The sequence below is a fragment of the Terrapene carolina genome, unplaced genomic scaffold (genome assembly GCF_002925995.2).
Source record: "Terrapene carolina triunguis isolate 2854851 unplaced genomic scaffold, T_m_triunguis-2.0 Scaffold30, whole genome shotgun sequence".
In the NCBI taxonomy this organism is placed as follows: domain Eukaryota; kingdom Metazoa; phylum Chordata; order Testudines; family Emydidae; genus Terrapene; species Terrapene triunguis.
Window position 1 is genome coordinate 8,668,942 of NW_020664381.1, and position 23,072 is coordinate 8,692,013.

The following is a 23,072-nucleotide window of genomic DNA, read 5'->3' on the forward strand; positions in this document are numbered from 1 at the left end:
CCATCTGCCGTCCACACCGGGAAACTCGAAGCGTGCTGCTTGCCTGGAGCTAGAATTCAGGATGTGACGGCGTGTCTGCCGAGGCTGATCAAGCCCTCAGACCGCCACCCCTTCCTACTTCTCCATGTGGGCACCAATGATACTGCCAAGAATGACCTTGAGCGGGTCACTGCAGACTACGTGGCTCTGGGAAGAAGGATGAAGGAGTTTGAGGCGCAAGTCATGTTCTCGTCCATCCTCCCTGTTGAAGGAAAAGGCCCAGGTAGGGACCATCGAATTGTGGAGATAAATGCATGGTTACACAGGTGTGTCGGAGAGAGGGCTTTGGATTCTTCAACCATGGGATGTTGTTCCAGGAAGGAGAATTGCTAGGAAGAGATGGGATCCACCTAACAAAGAGAAGGAAGAGCATCTTCGCAGGCAGATTTGCTAACCTAAGTGAGGAGGGATTTAAACTAGGTTTGCGGGGGAATGGTGACCTAAGCCCTGAGGTAAGTGGGGAAGTTGGATACTGGGAGGAAACACAAGGAGGAGAGTGCAACAGGGGAGGCCTCCTGATTCATACTGAGAAAGCAGGGCAATCGGCTAGTTATCTTAGGTACCTGTACATGAACTCAAGAAGTCTGGGAAACAAACCGGAAGAATTGGAAGTCCTGGCACAGTCAAGGACCTATGATGTGATTGGAATAACAGAGACTTGGTGGGGTAACTCACATGACTGGAGCACTGTCATGGATGGGTATAAACTGTTCAGGAAGGACAGGCGGGGGAGAAAAAGGGGAGGAATTGCACTGCATGTAAGAGAGCAGTATGACTGCTCAGAGCTCCAGTATGAAATTGGAGAAAAGCCTGTTGAGAATCTTTGGGTTAAGTTTAGAGACGAGAGCAACAAGGGCAATGTTATGGTGGCCGTCTGCTATAGACCACCAGATCAGGAGGATGAGGTAGATGAGGTTTTCTTTGGACAACTAAAAAAGTTTCCAGATCACAGTCCCTGGTTCTCATGGGGGACTTCAATCACCCTGACATCTGCAGGGAGAGCAATACAGCAGTGCACAAACAATCCAGGAAGTTTTTGGAGAGTGTTCGGGACAACTTCCTGGTGCAAGTGCTGGAGGAACCATCTAGGGGCTGTGCTCCTCTTGACCTGCTGCGTACAAACAAGGAAGAATTGGTAGGGGAAGTAGAAGTGGGTGGTAACCTGGGCAGCAGTGACCATGAGATGGTTGAGTTCAGGATCTTGACAAAAGGAAGAAAGGGGAGCAGCAGAATACGGACCCTGGAACTGATGGACAGGATCCCCTGGGAGGCTATTATGAGGGGGGGAAAGAGTCCAGGAGAGGTAGCTGTATTTTAAAGAAGCCTTATTGAGGGTGCAAGAACAAACCATCCCGATGTGCAGAAAGAATAGCAGATATGGCAGGCGACAAGCTTGGCTTAACAGAGAAATCTTCGGTGAGCTTAAACACAAAAAGAGAGCTTACAGGAAGTGGAAACTTGGACAGATGACTAGGGAGGAGTATACAAATATTGCTCGAGCATGCAGGGGTGTAATCAGGAAGGCCAAAGAACAATTGGAGTTGCAGCTAGCAAGGGATGTGAAGGGTAACAAGAAGGGTTTCTACAGGTATGTTAGCAACAAGAAGAAGGTCAGGGAAAGTGTGGGACCCTTACTGAATGGGGGAGACAACCTAGTGACAGATAATGTGGAAAAAGCTGAAGTACTCAATGCTTTTTTTGCCTTGGTCTTCACAGACAGGGTCAGCTCCCACACTGCTGCACTGGACAGCACAGTATGGGGAGGAGGTGAGCAGCCATCAGTGGTGAAAGAACAGGTTAAGGACTATTTAGAAAAGCTGGACATGCACAAATCCATGGGGCCGGATCTAATGCATTTGAGGGTGCTGAGGGAGTTGGCTGATGTGATTGCAGAGCCATTGGCCATTATCTTTGAAAACTCGTGGTGATCGGGGGAGGTCCTGGGTGATTGGAAAAAGGCAAATATAATGCCCATCTTTAAAAAAGGGAAGAAGGAGAATTTGGGGAACTACAGACCAGTCAGCCTCACCTCAGTCCCTGGAAAGATCATGGAGCAGGTCCTCAAGGAATCCATTTTGAAACACTTGGAGGAGAGGAAGGTGGTCAGGAACAGCCAACATGGATTCACCAAGGGCAAGTCATGCTGGACTAACCTGATTGCCTTCTATGATGAGATAACTGGCTCTGTGGACATGGGGAAAGTGGTGGCCGTGATATATCTTGACTTTAGCAAAGCTTTTGATACAGTCTCCCACAGTAGTCTTGCCAACAAGTTAAAAAAGTATGGATTGGATGAATTGGACTATAAGGTGGCTAGAAAGCTGGCTAGATCGTCAGGCTCAACGGGTAGTGATCAATGACTCGATGTCTAGTTGGCAGCTGGTATCAAGCGGAGTGCCCCAGGAGTCGGTCCTGGGTCTGGTTTTGTTCAACATCTTCATTAAAGATCTGGATGATGGGATGGATTGCACCCTCAGCAAGTTCACAGATGACACTAAGCTGGGGGGAGAGGTAGATATGCTGGAGGGTAGGGATAGGGTCCAGAGTGACCTAGACAAATTGGAGGATTTGGCCAAAAGGAATCTGATGAGGTTCAACAACAACAAGTGCAGAGTCCTGCACTTAGGATGGAAGAATTCCATGCACTGCTATAGGCTGGGGACCAACTGGCTAAGCAGCAGTTCTGCAGAAAGGGGCCTGGGGATTACAGTGGACAAGAAGCTGGATGTGAGTCTAACAGTGTGCCCTTGTTGCCAAGAAGGCTAATGGCATTTTGGGCTGTATAAGTAGGAGCATTGCCAGCAGATCGAGGGAAGTGATTTTTGCGTCCAGTTTTGGGGGCCCCCACTACAGAAAGGATGTGGACAAATTGGAGAGAGTCCAGTGGAGGACAACAAAAATGATTGGGGGGGCTAGGGCACGTGACTTATGAGAAGAGGCTGAGGGAACTGGGGTTATTTAGTCTGCAAAAGAGAAGAATGAGGGGGGATTTGATAGCAGCCTTCAACTACCTGAAGGGGGGTTCCAAATAGGATGGATCTAGTCTGTTCTCAGTGGTGACAGAACAAGAAGCAATGGTCTCAAGTTGCAGTGGGGGAGGTCTAGGTTGGATATTAAGAAAAACTATTCGCTAGGAGGGTGGTGGAGCACTGGAATGGGTTACCTAGGGAGGTGGTGGAATCTCCATCCTTAGAGGCTTTTAAGGCCCGGCTTGACACAGCCCTGGCAGGGATGATTTAGCTGGGGGTTGGTCCTGCTTTGAGCAGGGGGTTGGACTAGATGACCTCCTCAGGTCTTTTCCAACCCTAATCTTCTATGATTCTATGAATAAAAACCTCAGACAAAATCAGCTAAACATTTTTTTGACCTCCAAAAATCCTATCTACTCAGCCAGCTCCTTGGCTTTGCAACATGTTCAGAAGTCAACAGATCTGAGATCTATTGCAACAAGGAGGAAATGAATTCCAGGTTCAGTAACTCCCCACAAAAAGTCTGGCTACCAAGGCCCAGACATGCAAATCTGGGAACTGTCAGCATAAGGTGTCTCACCTGATTGAATAGTTGCAATATGACAGAGAGAAGGGATTTTCCATATATTTCTACATTATCATTTAAATATTTAATATTCCATTATGTATAGGACCCTTCATTTTTGGATTTTATTTTATTTAGTTTTTCCTGGGAATTGATCAGTGTTTATTACCACAACAACAAAAAAGGTGAAAATCAGTGCAAAAAACTATTAGAAATTTTTCTGGGTAAATATCTGGGTTTATTTTGGTCGATGGAAAGGCAGGAAAAAGGTATTCAGTAGATTAATGCTTTAATAAATGAAATTCAATGTGGTTTGCTGAAGCACTGAAACAGAACTCAAAACACAAGGCCACCTCTGAGTTTAAAAAAACAATATATTTCTAGTCCCCAAATAATTTTTTTTCATTTGAATAAACAGTTTACTGTTGTAGACTTAGAACTATTAGCCTATAAATAGTTGCATTTAATAATTGGGCCACACCATGTGCAGCACATACCCTCAACTTCATCTTTTTCTCCTGTTTTTGTTTTTTTTAACTTTTTAATACTTCCTTGTGTTCTGAACCGTGTTCTGATACAGATTTTCATTTTCTTCCCATTTTAGTGTCAAATCTTTAAACCGTTATCTTGAAATGTGTACGTGGTGGGCTTGAGATTAATCAGTACGTTCAGACGTGCACGCACTTCAGAGCTTGCGTGCTTGTGTATCTTTTAGACTAATACATAGCCTTACTTCAACTGGCTATATGCATATAATATACAATACATATAGCTTATGCAATTTATTGTATTTTCCTAATGAAACAAGTTATTTTTCATATATTTGAATTATACAAAAGTAGGGTGAAAATTGGAAAAAATTGAATAATACTTTTTGTAAAACTCAGGAATTTTTTGGTAAAAATCGGTTTAAGCTGAAAACAAAGGGGCTTAAGTGTTTTCCCCAATGATAATATATAATTATCAGGCTACATCAAAATGTTGATTGAGCTCACATAGCTGGAACACAACATAGTACTTGTGCTACTTAATAGATTGTTAATGGTCTTTCTACTTTGACCATCAATCAATAGTTGTATTTTTAAAAATAGTTCTTCAGACTCGCATATAAAGTTCAATTGAACATTAATGGAAGTTGTTTGTCTCAAGGAGACACTATATATACCCTATGGTCTTTGTCTCAGAATTAAAAATATATTGTCTTTTAATTGTTTAAGAAAAACTAATTTGGAATTATTTTAATACATTCAAAGAATGCAGTAGGTTATAAAAGAGTTGCTAATCTCATTTCTTCAGATGAACGTCTGTGACCTGTAATAACCCATTCACATAGATCATAAAAAGTCTTCATACTATAAACATAAAATACATACTTGGTGTTACTTGCAAGGGTATAGTGCAGGAAAGCCAGAATTCAAAAGTTGTAGCCATATTTGATTCCTTAGTGCCAATAGGCTCACAAGCCACAATGGTTTGAAAATATTCATGTTCCATAGCGTCAATTATTCCATGAGATTGTCGTTTTCCTTGTTTTGATAGTTTTAACCTGAAGTACGTTTTCTAAAAATTCAGATAATTGAATTCGTAAATGAATAATTCACCATCATTGCAAATAGATCTATTTTTTTCCCTTTTTTCTAACAATATTTTAGATATATGCAATGTACTGGGGGGGGGGAGATTGAAATGATCTTTGTTTCTTTTTTTGAGTCAGAAAAAACACATGAATTGCAGTCCCATTACAGTTGCTGTTTTTAAAGTATTTTGTAATTTGAGAGTTCTATAAAATTTTAAGCACAATGTACCATGTATCCAAAACAATGTTATAACCCAAAGGCAATGCTAGGGAGTACGGCTCTATTCTAAAATAATTCCTCAAAGGGATTGTCTGTGCTTCATGGTTTAAAACAAATTTTTTTTAGTTTTATTGTCAAAACTGCATTGAGATCAGTGTCCCTGGCAAGATGTTTCACAAATGTTTTGGATCAGTCTTAATGGATGCCTGAAAATAGCCAAATGACTCCATTCTTACAAATAGGACTTTCATCTTAGATTAACGTTCTTTTGAATAGTTTGTGCTGTTAGTTTCCAAGCCTATAAATAACTGAAGTCATTGTTGGCTTATAGCCATTTCACTAATTTCTATGATGCTGTGAAAGTATAACAGAGGACGAGGCAACATCACAAAAAAAATCAAAATATGAATAACCGTACAGTAAAATGGTACCTGCACACTACACATTTCTGCATTAAAACTTGAAAAGATTGTACAACTACTTTGGCTGCTTATGATGGCAGTTTTTCATTAGCATTGCTAGTGTCCTTTTTTCCAAGAACACTCCTCAGTACACTTGGCAAACTTATCAAAGAAGTCTAAGAAGCTCTCCTATAATTTCATGTCTCGTTGAGAGTCGTCACTTCAGTGGAACCCCGACAGAGACCTTTTAATTACCATTGTATGCTCGGAGCTCAGAGAGCACTTGAAATGGTGCCTTTGATTTTGTTGTTTACAATATACTAAAATTTAATGTTTTTAAGAAAAAACAAACAGTCATTGAGCTTATGGAATAAAAGTGTGAATGATTTGGGGGTGGGCTCAAGGGTTACTGTCAACTTGCAATCTAATGATGTTTTAAAAATGAGTTAAGCGATTTCAGGCCATATACTTGCCTTTGCATCCCCTTGCTCATTTTTATGCTTTTACAAGCACATTTTCTCTTTTGTTGTGTTAGTGTGTCTGATCTTTCCCTGTTGCTGTGTGCAAAACCCACAAAAACAACAGGGGAAATTGACAGTTGGCACAATGGAAGGCTACACCGCAGTCAGCCTTGGTAAAAATAAATTAATCCAAATTGTGCATTAAAATAGGTTTATTTTTTGGTTTAGCTGCTTTCTCTAACCACTCTCCCACTCAAATAGTTGAGTTTAATTGTGGGTTTGCTTGGTGACCTATTGGAAATATATTCTGCACTGCCATTTGGGAGACCTGGATTTAATTATTTCCAGTCTCTTGCTCCCTGAGCCAGCAGGAACTGGAAGCATGGCAAAGATGATGAATTCAGCCCCTAAGGACATGGGTTCTAGTGAGCAATGGCTCTACTTACTGAGTGGGGCTGACAAGCTCTCAAGGGAGCCCTGACAAGTTCTACTTGCCCAGAAAATTGTGGAGATGATGCGAGGCCATGAAGGTTGGTCAGAAATGAGCAGATCTTCAGGATCCTTACAAGGACATGAGGGTCTCAAGAAGAATCAAAACGCAGGAGTTTTATCTGCTTTGTTTTACACACAGGATTTCAGGATCAGTTTAACTTGCCACTCTATTGACTGACAGATCATTGCCATTAATTCAGTCAGAAACTGGGTGAAAACAAAGGGTCTGAGTCTCATCTCATACTAGTTTATAGTGATGTAACTCCATTGACTTCAGTGAAACTATTTCTGACTTAAGTGTAAGTGAGAAGAGAATTGGGCACACAGTCTCTGAGCGTGCAGCGTTATCACCTCCGGGAAACATTTTCAGAAGCTGTAAATAGCAATATGTCTTTCTCTGGGATCACCAAGAGTAGAAATGAAGACTTGTATTCCTAAAGCTCCCACTTCCTGTCCCCATCAGGATACTGCAGGACATCATAAATGGGCTAAAACATAATTTAAAAAAACCCTTTCCTCAGTAAAGTTAAATAAAATTAGTGAGGGGGGAGAGTTCCTGTGTTTTTACCATAAAACACCTAACTGTTTCTTTCAAGGACTTGACTTGTTCTCGTGTTGTAGTGAAACAAGTACATACTGTGCAGCAGTTAAAATGTTTTGGACTTAGAGGAAGTATATAGCAAAAATAGGAAATTTGGCACTTCCTTAAAAAACTAGCAGTTATTTTTTTAATATATTCCCAGGATTGTGAGAGAGATTTTCAATAGAGGGTGAGTAATAAAAGCCAAGTATAATTATGCATTTAAAAATTCCTAGTTGCAACATTTTTGTGGGGTTTATGAGTTTTCTTCAATCAACACAAAAATGCTACTCATGTTACTAGTTTTGAGTCTTTTTTAGGGCATTGTCTCTTCTGATAAGTGTTTTGGTACCTCAGTGTGTTATGCTGGATTGGTATGGAAACATAACCCTTACACTTTAAGAATTAATCCAACAATTTTTCCATACTGCAGTGATCACTTTTGCTTTTGGTACCCTCTGCTTCCCTGTCTTTCCCTCAGCACCACTTTGCCTCCCATTCAGAGCAAGAACTGCTACCTCTTCATTTATCAATTCTGAATATAGTTATTCCTGATTTTGAGAGGGCAGGAAAAAACACAGGGTAACGGGAACTCCTTACAGACTTCAGCTGACCTGAGGCATGTTTATTTTCTTCTCCAGAATAGTCTGCTTATCTCACAGGAGTTACTGCAAAAAAAAAGAAAGAAAGAAAAAGAAACAAACAAACATGGGTGAAACTGATAGAACTTAAAACTTTCAAAAATTGCAGCGGTGATTAATTAAAATCTCTCCATCTTGGAGGGTGAATGATTTAGGATTATCTTCATCATTAGTGGATCATAGCTTTGAGGGGGCCATCACTTACTGTCAAGTTTAAAAAAAATACATAACAGAAGTCTTTGGTGGTGACTAACAAACACTGTTTCAGTTTCTCCCTACTCTCTGTGATTTTAATAAATTCTATATAACCTTTGTTCTGTAATAGGAATTGTTAACAGATATTTGCTATTGCATTTGATCTTAAACCATAGCTTTGTGGGGTAGTGTGAATGTCAATTTGAATTCTTAGGATCTAATTCTACCCTATTTCATAATCTGTACAAGCCTACCGGAGTCACGGGGATTGCATGGGCCGTAACTCAAGTCAGAATTTGGCTCATAGTCTATAAGGAGTTGAATATTCTGCCATTCTCTCTGCGCTTGATCTCAATTTTTTTATCCTTCTTTCCTAAGGATTAAGGAGGAGTTGCCAGGAGCTCTATGCCGGGGCGTTGGAGGGTGGCTGATACCAAGAGTCTGGCCCAGATCAGGACTTACTTAGAATGAATCCCAACCCACATTTCCTCCTCCACTACGAAGCCTTCTTTCCTCTGAATTTCCTTCTGGTACAAGCCAGCTCACACTCACTGTCCCTCTTGACCCTTTCCGCCCATGCTGGGAAACTAGCAGTGGGGTGGAGTGCACAAAGTCAAACAGAGCAGAAAAGAATCAGCACATTCTTGGTGGGTTGTGTGTACCTTTAAAAAAACAAAACAAAAAACTATATGAGCTGCCATACTTAACTGAAATCAAGCTAGTGTGAATGAACCATTTTGCATGTGCAATATTTCAGATATTCATGAGTGTACAGGTATTAAGATCAAATAGCCAGAGGTGTGCGTAGCAGAAGGTGCAATCATTCACATACACCTGTGGTTGTTACAACTGCATGTATGTGCATTCATTTCATGTAGCCACAGGTATATGCATCAGAAGATATATACACACCTGTGGTAGGTGTGTGCATGAGGATGCTAGTATAATCAAATATAGTCATCAGTGGTTGCTGGCATGGTTAGTTAATATACTTTATTTTAATTAGGTTTTTGAGGTATCCCTCTCATAGGGCAAAACAGGTCACTGAAAACAGGGTCATGGATACTGGGACAGTAGCGGACTTTGTCTCCCAGGATTCTGTGCATGTCAAAGAACACTGAACTCAGCTCTTGTAAGGGTTATGTGGAGTTTTAATGGTTTAACTTTAGGCTGCTAATATTTGCACAGCCTCAAAAAAAATATTCTTTGCTCCTGAGTTAAAATTTCAGCTTTATGGCAGTTGTGCTATTGAAGCCACAGTGTTTGATGTGGAAAACCAGCAGACATGTGACTGTTTACTTACAAAGAACCTTAGAGCTCAATCCAAAATTCACTACAGGCAGTGGGCAGATTCCCATTGACATCAATGAGCTTTGGAGGAGGGCCTGTGAGAGCCCTAGAAAATCTATGCTACAAGACGTCTGCTTCACAAATGTTGCAAAATTGTTTTCGTTGTGTGGTTGAACTGATCACTTCCAAGCTTGTCTGTGCTCAGCCATGTGACTATGAGAGAGGTTACACAAGGTTTCTACGTGTTTGATTTTTAACCTTCACAATGTTTATACTGAAGTCAAGTCAGTTGAATGGTTTCTAAACCTTTCTGTTTTCATTCCCTACCTCCCAGGCACTCACATTTTTATGGTTTCTCAAGTGCTTCAGGTTCTCACTTGAGAATAAGGAAAAAGCTCTAAACTATTTTAATGCTGCACCACACCTTCTGTATTGTCGTCTTTTTCATGACACCTTTCAAGCGGCAGTGCACAGCTTGGCTGATCACAATAGCGTACACGCACGAACTGAATGGATTTTGATGAAAGGCCTGGCTTTCAAAAGGATTCATTTTCAACCTCTTTCAAGCCTGGCACAGGGATTTCTGATAATAAACTTTGGGTTCCTGGGTGGCCTAGTTATTTCAAAGGAGCAAATTATCGATTTAAAACAGATCCATGCAAACTTTGAACAAAACCTTCCAGCTAACTTAATATTTCATGTTTGTTGTAAGTGAATGCAATGTTTTCAAATGCAAATGTCATTCACATAGACAGGCATGTAATATAAACCTAATATGTAATGCCTTCAAGACACACAAAGTCAGCTAACTAACTTGCAAGCTTTCCTTTGTAATATTTTCTTCTTATGCAGCTCCACTGAGTAGCAGCATGGAGTGTACGGCTGAGACTTCATCTTGTTATTAACTCTGGACGATCCCTCCCGCAGTGATGCTGGTGACCTATGCCACACCGGTTAATTGTGTCTCTGCCTTTAGCCTGCAAACAAAGTAGATATTGGCTATATTTCTACATATTTTTTCAGCTTATGCATCCCTCTGCTAGCTAACGAGTCAATTGCTTTTTCACATTGCTCCTGCAATGGTAAAACAGAATAGGAATGGTACTGATAGTGGCTTTCTCAGTACAGACCATTTTATGTTTAATTACCCTACATTGGTATTTGCTATAAAAATTGTAAGTCATTTGTTATAGCATCTGTTACACTTGTTCCTCATTTATTTTCAGTGTCTTACACCAAATTTTGTTTTCAGCATGAGCTATAACATCAATGAAACTGAAATGATCTGCTCACTGCATCTTAGTTCTTCTACCAAAAACGATCAGGAAAAAGCAATGAACTCAAAACTGATTAATTTTTTCCTGTTGTGATGCTAAACAACAAACAGTACAGTACTGGGAAGCAAATAAGGGACTCACTGAAACTTCACCCAATCTACTGACTGTGAAGATTTAGATTTTAAATAAAAATGAAGTAGCAAGTTGAACTCAAATTATAAACAAGAAAGGGAAACTTCCCTCAAGCAGGAGTGAGTCATGGTTTCCAATCTTATGCAAAAAAACCCTTCCCCTTCTACACCAGGCAATCCTGATTTTCCTTCTCTCATCATCACTTGTCACACCGACTTAAAACAAATGTATCCCTCTAATGTTTTATTTAAATACTCACACTTAAATGCTTGTATGTAAGCACATTTTCAGGGTGTGGCTCTACAGAGACAGCGGTGGATTGTGGAACAGCTGCCATTTCCGATCCATGGAAGTGTTTTACCCAGTTGGGGCCTTTGGATGTTATCATAATTTAAATATTTACAGCTGATCTAAGAATTTGATATGGCCCCAGCTACCGTCAGATCTGAGAGTGGGAAGTGCTATTATCCTCATTTTGTTGATGGTAACCTGGGGCACAAAGAGACAGGACGTGTGACAGAGCAGAGAGTTGAATCCAACCCTTCCAAGCTCTAGGCTACGGTCATAACCACTGGATGATCCTTCTAGTCCCACCAATACTGTCTCCAAGGAAATACTAGGTCCTGTAGTGTTCCCTCACATGTTAAATAGGGTTTGCTGAAATCCATGCTTTTATACACAGCTGAACAAACCATACCCATCTGCCAATGCACAAAGCCAGAATTTAAAGCAGCAATACTTACCCTTTGGCTCCCAAGTCACATACCTCTCCCTAAGTCCTACATTCAGCAATGTTCTTAGGTTTCAGGATCCTTGCTATGTCCTGACCATGATACGTGGTGGTTGCCATAAGGAAGATATAGCAGTTTAAAGCACATGCAGTCAAAAGTGGATAGAACCACTGCTTAAAATTAGTGACAGATTTCAAATACCAGGTCCCTCATGGAGCCCTAAATAACACTGAGTGTATTGTAGCCTTTAGTTAGCTGTGTTGATAAATGCATTAACTATTGGGTTATAATCTTGGTACCCATATTTTTCTGCTCTAAATAGGTTTAACTCCTCTACTTTATTTTTAGTTGGGGGAGAGGGGAATCAGGGGGTGGGTTAAGTTTGGGAGAAGGCAGGGATTGTTGTTCTGGCATTTCCTCAAGCAGTGGTGGAGGTACTAGTGGAGAAAGCTGGAAAAGCAGTTCAGGAAAGAGGTGAAGTGGGGCTAGGTTGAGATGGTGAAGTATATGTGGAAAGCTAAAGCAGCAGGTGGAGAAAGAGAATCATGGGGAGGCCAAACGTCAGATGGCAGGTAATGGGACCGCTGGGGAGAAGAGGTGGTGGGGACTAGAGAAGCTGCTAGCAAGGGGAGTGGTCTGGGGGAGGGGCGCGAGAGCCTGGTACAGGGGCAAGGCACATGACTGTGCTAACATCGCTTTAGAAAAGAGACAGAGGGTGTGTGTGAGGAAAGGGTAGCAGTGTGGTAGAAGCACTTTGTGACTCTGTTGATAAAGTAGCTCTTTCGCTGTTAGGGTTGCATATGATGGTTTTAAAGTATCCTTTTGCTGAATAATATGCAGCAAGGATACCTGTTAGGCCTCAGATGGCGTAAAACCCATTATTATTAGAACATCGTATGTACCAAGATGTGGCCAACTCTCCACTCTATTTGTATGCTGTACCTCTAAGCAAAGACCAGGCCACCTTTTGTTTGGAAAGTGCCTTCCACGCTGTAGATGTCACCATAAATAAATCATAAGATGAGCATGATGATGACCTTGCTGGCCACTAGAAGCTACCACTTGGCATGTATCACTCTTCTAAGGAAACCAAGGGCCTGAAATGCTGCTATTTTACACTAGTTGAGTCACACAGATGTAAAAGTGGAGTAAATGGAGTCACAGTGTCCCAAGACTTGTGTTAACACACTGGGGAATCGGCCCCATGATTTTCTAAATAAACTTAGTTTAAACTTACCAGGTAGCTTATCTTGCCCAGCAACTTGCAACGTACATTGATTGGTTTTGGCTAAACTTTGAGCAGTAATCGATACCATTAACTACATTGAGAGTAACACCTGAAAGGTCCAAAACTCTCACATTCATCCTTGGGAAGAACATGTGAATTGAAAACTCAACCTCCTTATCAGAAATTCTGGAAGAAATCAGGTCTGCTAAATCCATTAGGAGCAAGTACTCTCAGGAGAGCGAAGAAGAAATTACTAACCTTCATTTTGATAGAGATGATTTTCACCCTAGCAGAGCAGAGAATTGGCAGCCTGGAAGAAATAAACCACCTCCGAATTTTGATTCTGGTAAGAGGTTAACTAAGCACAATGATGATGAAGCTAAGATCTTGCTTAGCCAAACTGCCACTTCAAAATGACCACTGCTGGACTCACATGAGCTTTGTCAGGTAACACATTGGCTTTCCTTTGTCTGCTGCCATCTTGGATGTTACCTTGTCAAGCATGATCATGGCTACCAGTTGAGCTGTGGAGAGACTGGCATAGTTTGTGTTCAACGTACAAAATATCCTTGAGTAGGAAAACGTGTGGTCAAAAGTCAAATGCTTATGGAAGAAATAAAAGGGACAACAGTCAGACGTGTCAACAGGGCTCCTTCAACTATGCTGATGCTAAGTAAAAATCTGGCTTGAAGGACTAAGCCCTGAGCTTTAGAATGATGTCAAATGCAGTCATGTACAGGGCCAAAGAGTTGTAGGAAAAGAATCAAAGGAAGAGACACCGAGAGGTTGGGAAGTAAAAAGGTTTGAAGAATGTTAAACTGTCATGAAAAATGTGGTGGGCTGAGGGGGTTCCATTTCTAAAGTAGCCTAAATTACACATGTGGAAAGGAGGTGTGGGGTGCTGAAACTCCTCAGTGGAATAAGGGCTCCAAAAGACTCTGGGGCTGCTTTGAGGCAGTCTTTATGCATTGCAATCCAGCAGAAAAGGACAATGTAAGCACACTGGCCAGATCCTCAGCTGGTATAAATCAGCATAGCTCGACTGATGTCAATGAAGTTGCACTGATATATATATAGCAGCTGAGGATCTGGCCTCCTGTCTTTAGTCCAAACTGTTCCTGGGAACTGGTTTTAGGGCTGACTCAACTAACAACAATGAAAACATAAACCTGGGTCTAAACTCTCTCCTTGCACTTGGCTGTCTGCAGGGTTTCCCTACAGAGGCATCTCTGTCTTAGGCCAGGTCTACACTTGAAACTGTTATTGATAGAGTATTGTCTCTTAATGGTATGATATGTAGAGACATTTTTATACTGGCAAAACCATTAGGGCAGACACAGTTATGCTGGCATTTAAAATGCTTTCGCTGGCACAGCTTATTTAGTGTGAGAAATTGGTATAAACTATACCGCCAAAAGCACTTTTTTGCCAGCATCGTGTGCCTCTACACTAGGAGGTTTTGCTGATGTAGCTATCCCTGAGTCAGCTGGAATCAGGCAGCATTTCCCTGTTGGATAACACCTACTTACAGGGTGGGGCAACAGAAAAACCTGGCCTCCTTAGGCTAAAAAACAAAAGTCTTTCACTTTGCAGTTCACCTTGAAAAGACCAAGTAATTCACTAAATCTTTTCCAAACCGAACCCTGTTAAAGAAATGCATTAACCATAATAACTCTGCTGTGGAAAGGGGGCTCTCAAGTCCCAGCTAACGAAAAACTAGTGCTATCTCAAATTTACACTGTATTGCATGCTTAACACAATGTGCATAATTTGGAAAAGTGGCCTAGCTAAATGAAGTGGGCTAATGTCATCCTTTCCCATCTCCTTAATCTGTGCTCCTTCCCTCAACAGGACACTAATCAGCGTTCAGCTTTTCCAGTTCAGCATCTGATTGCTGCTAAGCCAGTTGAGCAAGTCCCCCTTCTCTTTCCTAATTTTTTTCCCAAACTCAATTTTGAGTTTAAAACAAGCCACATTTTTTTCTTTCAGAGGATTCATATAACTACATTGTACATGGGTACTGAACAGGGACAGCATAGTGACCTCATAAGTATTACCACTAGGAAGTGACATTTTTCCTCCTTTTGTTCTGCTAGGTCCCTACAGACTATAGTTAAAATATTGGAGACATCCTACTTAAAGGCAGGAAGGCTGCATTTTCAATGTAGATAAATTTCTGATTTAATTTTCTGTGTGATTGAACTAAATCAAACATGATTAGTCCATGAACACTCTTGAAGTGAAGATTGTGACCTTTATCAAAGAACCTCATGGAGAATAACTTGAAGTCAAATCAGCAGGCTCTAAAAATATACATTAGCAAAAATGAACTGAAATCAAATAAATGGCCACAATACTCACAAAAATATTTGTCTAACATGCTACCAATCCTAAGGGGGGGAGGGATTTAGTTTGGCTCTTACAGAATTAAAAGGTTGCTAAACTCAAGGACAGACAGATGTAACAACTCAATATGCCTCAGGTAAGTGCTCTATGACACTTTTATTTTTAATCCTTTTCTCAACAGTACATGACACTAAAGGTCCTGATGCCAGTTTACACTTCTTACTCATGTGTATCTTCCCTGTCAGTGGATTTTTTTTTCAGTGGGGAGGGCATATGTGCCTGCTACCTGCATGCAGAAAAAAGAGCCAAACTGTGAAGCTCCCACTCATATTGAATAGCACCTTACTCTTGCTATTGAAATCAATGGGCCTACGTGAGGAGTAAAGCTTCAGCATACATCAGGGACTCATGATCTAGGCCTGTACGCATTCTGCATGAGCATTAAGGTGGGGTTTGGCTAACCATGGTTCTGAAGGAATACAACACACTTTTGAGAAAACACATGACTTCGCTGTGGCTTAACTTCAAGGGCTCCCGCACTTTTTACCTCTTTTGCATACAACCCTAAAGAACCAAATCTGTTAACCGGCCTAACGCTAGCAGGATTTTAGCTCCAGCTAGACTGAGCTCAGTTATATAGTGGTTTACTGGGGGGCAAGGTTGAGTTGGGATGGGTTGGAGCAATAGCAGAAGGGCCACAGGGAGCCCTGGATGGTTTTGTCTAGCCTGCCTGCCTCATTAATAATACAAATATTTTACATTGCTATAGCACCTGGCAGTTCCAAAGTACTGTAGAAGCCTGCCCTAATTAACCTGTTAACTAATAAATGCCATGTCCTTATGGAACACAAATACCTAATCCTCTATTATGCTGCTTCATTACTTTTCTTTCTGCAGAGGTGTGTATGTTTTCCACTTATATACAAGAATTCATCTTCAACTAGTCAATAAGAAAAACAACAAACTATAAATCCTTGCAGAATTTGTTCCACACTGGGTTATGCAGTCAGGGGTTTGAAACAGTCCTTTTATTATTTATATATTTTTTTACTTTACAAATAATTATATATAGTTACACATGTCCCTTCACAGAAGGTACATTAAAAACAAAAAGCTTGTATCATCCAAAATAAACACTTTGCTGTTCATTAATATAAAATGGACTGATATTTCTAGTAGGAGACATATCCAAACCACTGTTCATCCAAATTTCTTGCATTATCTGTTCTCGGCGCTCTATCCTTTCAGCCAGTTCAGCTGCTTCTGTTGAATTATAACCCGAGTAATACGTCCTATAAAATCCTGTTAGCTCATTTGGCAAGTCTGAATCTGAAGAATCTTCCTCTTCTTCATCATCACTGTGATCATCTGCTTTGTCGCTTTCCAGCACTGAATGGTCTTTCATTCTGTGCAGTTTTGGGAAGTCGTTAGTGCATGACACATGTATCACCAAAGCACACAGTGTGAAGACTAAGCCCACACACACACTAGACACAAACAGGAGAGCAGCTCTTTCAGGGTGATCTAAAATTCAAAACAAAAAGCCAGACTTAAAACATCTGTAAACAAAAGCCGAGAACAGATACAAAAGTCAGCGGTCATTTCCAAAGAGCCCTACGTGATGTTGGGTAAGTTTGGTGCTTTTTTGGCATTATCTGCCATGCAACAAAAAGTTTGTGTACTTGTCATCTAAATCCTGCCTAGTCAATTTCTTTAATTACTGGGCAAAAAGACTTGCCCCTAAAAGTGTTATGCTGTATTTTATGAATAGTTTACTAGCACTCTTCACCACTGGCTGGTGCCTCCCTTTTCTAGCCCTCTTGCCATAGTGGGCATGGCCTGGGAAAAGGGGGCCTGGGCAGAGAGGTTCTGTGTTCTGGCAAACTCTGGTGGCCAGAATAATCCCTCGGGCTGTTGCAGCCTTCATGACAAAGGGTCCACCTACATTTGAGCGGGGAGCTGGGATTCCTGGCTAGCGTAGACGTACCCCTGCTAGCTCTGCTCCAGCTTGCATGCTAAAAATAGCAGCGCAGCCAGGGTAGCAAGGGCTCACCACCTGAGTACATACCTGCCCAGCCCCCTGGATACATGTTTGGGGGCTAGTCAAAACCGTGCCCCTGCTAGCCCCAGATACACTGTTCTTTTTAGTGCTCTAGCATAAGCAGCACTAATGTGGGTACATCTATCTCAGCTGAGATTAGCACCTGTGAGCTCAAATGTAAAGCAGTCCTGAGACTGCTCTAAGTTGCCACTCAGGACCATCTCCATCTGCAGGTACACATCAAATGTTTGCTCCACTATATTTGGGAGGGAAAGAAGACACCTGGGCACCCTTCACTGAGAAAGAAAAGGATAGCACTCTTGCTTCATGAAAAAAAGGGTTCTCAATTGGGTTAGGTTGAAAACGCTGGAGTGAACTTCGGGTGTGTAGCGAGGCGGTGGGATACCCCACAGCCCCGCTGAGGGCCGAACCTCCCCTGCTACCAAACGTGGGCGGAGCCACCGGGTCCGGCACCCGCCCCTCCGAGGTCACGGCCCCGACCCAGAAGTATAAAAGCCCGCCTGCAGAGCTCAGTGGAGCCCAGGCTGGCGGAGAGAGCAGACGTCCCTGGCCGAGCTCCCGCTTGGGAAACAGCCGCAGGCCGTGACCGGCCTGCTGACTCACTGGGCCGGTCGAGCCTACCTCTTGCCAGGTACCCTGAGGAGGACTGGCCAAGCCTGCCCCGTGCCAGCTACCCCGAGGAGGAGCCGAGCCTGCCCCATGCTAGCTACCCTGAGGAGTTCTGGCCAAGCCTGCCCCGTGCCAGCTACCCCGAGGAGGAGCCGAGCCTGCCCTTCGCTACCTACCCAGAGGAGCCAATGCTGGTTGAGAGCACTGATGACACTAAGGCGGCCCAGGTACCATACAAGGGGAAGTGTGGAAGTAGCCCAGGGGCAGCCGACCCCAGTCTGGCTGCTGCACTGCCAGAGCCGATGTCAGTGTGTTGTGGCCAGGATCCCCACTGACAGCAGCGAACGTCCGTCGCTGCTAGGACCCTGGGCTGGGACGCAGTGGAGAGGGAGGGCCTGCGTCCCCCCTGCCACCCACTCCTTGGGTGGCAGACTCCCCCTTTTCCCCTGGCCTAGAGAGGCTGGGTACCTGACTAACTATTTGCTTGCTGCCCCGCCCTGACCTAGGGCCTGGGCTGCCACAAACTGACCCAGACCCTGCTTAAAGGCCTGGGTACCTGATTGACTATTGGCTTGCTGCCCCGCCCTGACCTAGGGCCTGGGCTGCTGCAAACTGACTCAGCCCCTGCCCAAGGGCCTGGGTTTCTGAGTGCCTGTTTAATTGCCGCCCCGCCCTGACCTAGGGCCTGGCCTGCTATAGACTTTGCCTCAGCCCTGGCTTAAAGGCCTGGGTTCCGACCTCTTGGCTCAGCGCCTGCTTACGGGCCTGAGCCCTAACAGTGTGTCTGTTGTCCCAGACTGCCGCCGGACTCGGACGGACGGCGGACTGTAGCGAGGCGGTGGGATACCCCACAGCCCCGCTGAGGGCTGAACCTCGGCCAACACTACTACAGGGTGAGATAAACTTCTTTAGATAGAAGGTTAAGTTTAGTCTGTAGAAAGTGTGTTATGATTTTGTTTTATATGTAACCATTTGTTTCTGCTATTCTTACTCATTATACTTAAATCTCTGTTTCTTTATAACAGACATTCTTATTTTCACTGTAACTACATCTAAGTGCTGGGGCGTAAAGAAAAATGCTGGTGCTTAGTTGAATCTTACAAGCTGTTCCTTTGGGAACAGCAAGCCTGGTAATTCTGTGAGTGTTCAGTGGATAAGGGCCTGGACACTGCTGGGAACGCTCTGAGAACTCAGGGAGTTGGTGTGTGCCGTCCCTACCTGTACAGCGAGACTAAGGCCTGTGGAGGCCTGGAAGGTAACGCTTGTGCTGCCAGAGGCTGTTGGTTTCAGAGAGCAGGCAGAGACGCTGCTTCACGATTAAGGGCAAGTGGTGGCGAGGTGCCTCACAACCCTGGTGTAACGGGGTTGGCATCCACCTCTCACATATGCCCCCTTCTGGTACGATGTGTCTGCAGTCTCTGCATTTACGGTGACCCATCAGTAGTGTCTCAGGTGGTTTATTAGTGATTCAGCCCTCCGGCCGAGTCACACACCCTGTCTGTATGTGAAACAGAACAAACCCCTTCCAGGGTAACAGTCTTTAACTTGCCCCAGATATGATATGGGCCGTACCCTCAAGGCTTCTTCCCTGGAGACACTGTCTTTTTGTGGCTCTCCCTAGGCTCAGTCCTTACTCAGTCCCAACTGCCAGCCAGGAGAGCCTTCTTTGCTCCCCCGGTCCCCACCCGCACACTGTCTTGGGCTCAGTCCCAGCAGCGAGCCAGGAGCTCTCTCTTACTCCCCCAGTCCCTTCCCACACTGAGCTGTCCGTGGTCCTACTTCTCTTTCAGACAGTCAGGAACACAGGCCTCTCTCCTCCAACTCCAGGCAGCAACTGACTGCTGCTCTGTTCTGTAGCTCCTTTTATATGGTCCCGCTGGGCCCTGATTGATTGCTCCCTGCAGCCTCTCTCATTGGCTCTATCTCCGCAATCACTCTTGGCTGCTTGGAGGACTTCTCTTCTGCTCCTCTCTGGGATGGAGTGTGGCAGGACCCTGAGGCCTCCAGTCACACCCGGGCACCCTTGAGGAGCATCACGTCAGCTCAGTACTTGTATGGGAGACCTCTAAAGCAAAGGTGTGCTACAGGAAGGTGTGATGGTGACTCAATAGGGAACACTCTTCTGTCTGACTCACTATTTAATGACTTTCCCAGTACGGTGCTAGGGGACACTGGGCTGCAGCAGTGTCATGTTTTAAATGCGTTGTAAAACCAAAGCCGTAATTGCTTGTGCTCATTTACAGATCCCATGACCTCTTCTGAAAGAGTAGAAATGTTGGCTCCAGGGCTGCTCTCACATTTCAACTTGTGGTGTTATATTCTGTCTACCTACATTTTTTTCTGAGTTTTTGGTTAGCTGGTGATATTATTGTTATGAGCTGGGTGATACCTTGTTATGGGTTGAGTTAAAAGCCCATTGAGAGTGGTAGATGTGAACTCATCCTTCAGTTAACATAATTGTAAGCATAAGCCCCACTGAAGGCAAAAAGTGTGTGTAAACCCACTCAGGAGTTTTTGGTTGAATACTATTTTGGGTAGGGATGTGTGTGTGAGAAGAGTCACTGTAGTTAATCCACCTCCCTGAGATGCAGTAGCTAAATCAACGGAAGAATTCTTCTGTCCTAGCACTGTCTACACTGGGGTTTAGGTCAGTGCTAGGTTTAACTATGGTTTAGGTTTAACTATGTCACTCAAGGTTGTGGATTTTTCACACCTTTGAGTGACGTAGCTAGGTCAACCTAATTTTTCAGTGTAGACCAGCCCTGAGAATGAAAGACAACCGAAAGGAGCAGCTGAAAGCTGAAGGTGGCTGACTCTGGAAGAAACCTGGGAAGAGGTTTTTGGGTTATGGGTGCAGGCTAAAAGAGCACTCTTGGTGCTGGATGCAAAAGAAGCTGTTTCTTGCTATTTGATCCCCTCTGCATTCAAAGACACAGGACTTTGTACAGTCTTTGTAAATAAACAAAACTGGATCAAAGAAACACCTATCACCAATTTCTGCTTCTAACTGGAATATCTACAGGGCCCCAAACTTTGACTAGCCACTCAGGTCTAAAAGGGGCAACATTATCTTGTATGTATTTTCCTAAATCCTGCTCTGTAGTGTTCTTGGGTCAGAATTCCCACATCGCCAATGGTAGACACAGACTGAACATCCAACTAGACCATCTTAAAGATCTAGCTAGAGGTTGATCTGGGTGGCACTTAATCTGCAAGGAGGCCACGTCCCTTTGGGATTTGCCTTGATGATTGGTGGTGGTGGTGGTGGTGGCAATGGGTCAGAATTCCTGTCATGTGCCATCCCAGAGGTGGTTGAATTTTAATTGTGCTTCAATAATCCTTATATACACAGATCAAAATTTCCAAAAATGGATTCCTAAAGATAGGCTCCTAAATAAGTGCCTAATTTTCTAAAGTGCCGAGCACCCAGCAGCTCCCATTGAAATCACTCATTTTAAAAATCTTGGCAGCAACCTCTAAAAGAGTTTGGGATCCTTCGGGCTGGAACATATTACATAAATGTCAGTTGTTACGTTATTATTGTCTCATCCTCCCGGCAGTGTGGTAATGCTCTATCAGCACAATTAATCGAAGTAACAGGTTTACCAAATACAATATAAGGAGGAAAAAAAACGAACATTTTCCTACCTCTAATGTAAGCAAATGTAGCCAAAGAGTTGCTAATAATAATTCCATCTTTCTTTGGCAGCCTTGATTCCCTGGGGTCAATGTTTATATCTGTAATGTGAAAATACAAGACAAATGCAATTAGATTGTAACACCCAAACCCATGATCTACAAACAAAACATAATGGATAGTTAGAAAACTACAAAATTGTTATTAAACAGCAGCTATGACCAATTCCATTTAGTGCCTGAACCAAAGCCCAAAGAGGCCAAAGGAAAGATTCCCAATGACTTCACTGAGCTTTCGATCAAACCCTATATGAATCACTTCCCAAAGCAATCTCTGCAGTATCCTAGAAATGGTGGCAATAGAGGATGTGTGCTAGCCACACCATTCATTTTCTCCGCTGTTCACAAAATTACATTTCAGCCTTACTCATACATGGCTATCTAGTCTGAAACAATCATATACTCACTGTTACTGTTCACATCTCTTGACCACAGTTAAGAAAGATGTACCATAGTTATGGATAACCATAATGTGCCAATGTCCCAGCGATGGAAATGTCAAAATGCAATATGTTTAAAGTTCTGTTTAAAGTGACTTCAGTGGCTTAATGAAAGATCACAGCTCATAGTATGTAGCGTAAGGGGATGGTTAGCAGATAACTTGTTTTTTATTTGCAGTTTCCCCTCCACCTTATTCCAATCTAAATTTAATAAATTAATAGACAAGAATGAAATATGATAAGAAATAATAAGATTATACTCTGCATGGCTACTTCCCAGGGAATGAAAGTGGCCAGACTGAGAAGCAGCTGAGGAGAACAGCGATGAAAATTAACAGTACAAGTGTTGCCACTCTGATTCTTGAGGAAATCTTGTGCGTATAAACACAACACTGATCAAGATTGCTTTTTTTCAGAAAATCTTTAGCTCTGTGTACAAACAACCACATTGTGTAGCTTGTTTGGTTTGAACATGCAGTTTCAGGCAAATGACTTCGCCACACTTTAAGGCACCCCTTTAAATATTCAGAAGCGCTGGCAGTGAACTACACTGCACATTGGGCATGTGCGTTCTGGACTGGAGTAGACCCAAAATTCCAGGCTGTGCCTCTGTAAAAGGTGGCCAGAACAAGGCAGCGGTTGGCACACTAAGGTTCTGGAGAGAATGGGTAGCTCCTCACTTACCAGAGCCACTGAGCATCTACTGAGTCAATAGGTTCTTCCACAGGAACAGATGTGGGAAGCATGCCGTTACCCCTCAGCTGCAAGCTTACCCGCTTCACCTCTCAAATTTAGGACCAAATCTTGCAATCCTTGCTCGAGCCAACATCTCATATATTTTTACAGGCATTTGACCTGAGAAAAGGACTTCTAGATTTGGCCCACAATAACTTATTTACTATCAGGCCCAGAATCTTGCCTTTGTTCCTGAATGGATTTCTCATTGTGAAATTCCCACGTTACAGTATCATCAGAATCTAATTGTGTAGAACTCATTCTGTTGATGATAAAACACTTTTTTTTTTGGTTACAACTTTCAGTGGTCAGAGCCAGTTTTAACACATGATTTTACTACTTCCCCCTCTTTCTAATACAACTATGTTCATCTGTGATCAAACATAT

At 42.9% G+C, this 23,072-nt stretch overlaps 1 protein-coding gene across 3 annotated transcripts in view; it reads right to left on the reverse strand.

Moving 5' to 3' along the window:
• Positions 1-16,263: 16,263 nt before the first annotated feature.
• Positions 16,264-23,072, reverse strand: part of LOC113406380 (protein eva-1 homolog C-like) — a 68,383-nt gene continuing 61,574 nt past the window's right edge. For all 3 annotated transcript variants that reach the window (XM_026650948.2, XM_026650954.1, XM_026650958.1), the window contains 2 exons: positions 21,463-21,552; positions 16,264-16,667 (listed from right to left, as the gene is read on the reverse strand). In XM_026650948.2, the coding sequence (XP_026506733.1) occupies positions 16,264-16,667; positions 21,463-21,552 (494 nt within the window). The remainder of the gene's footprint in view (positions 16,668-21,462; positions 21,553-23,072) is intronic.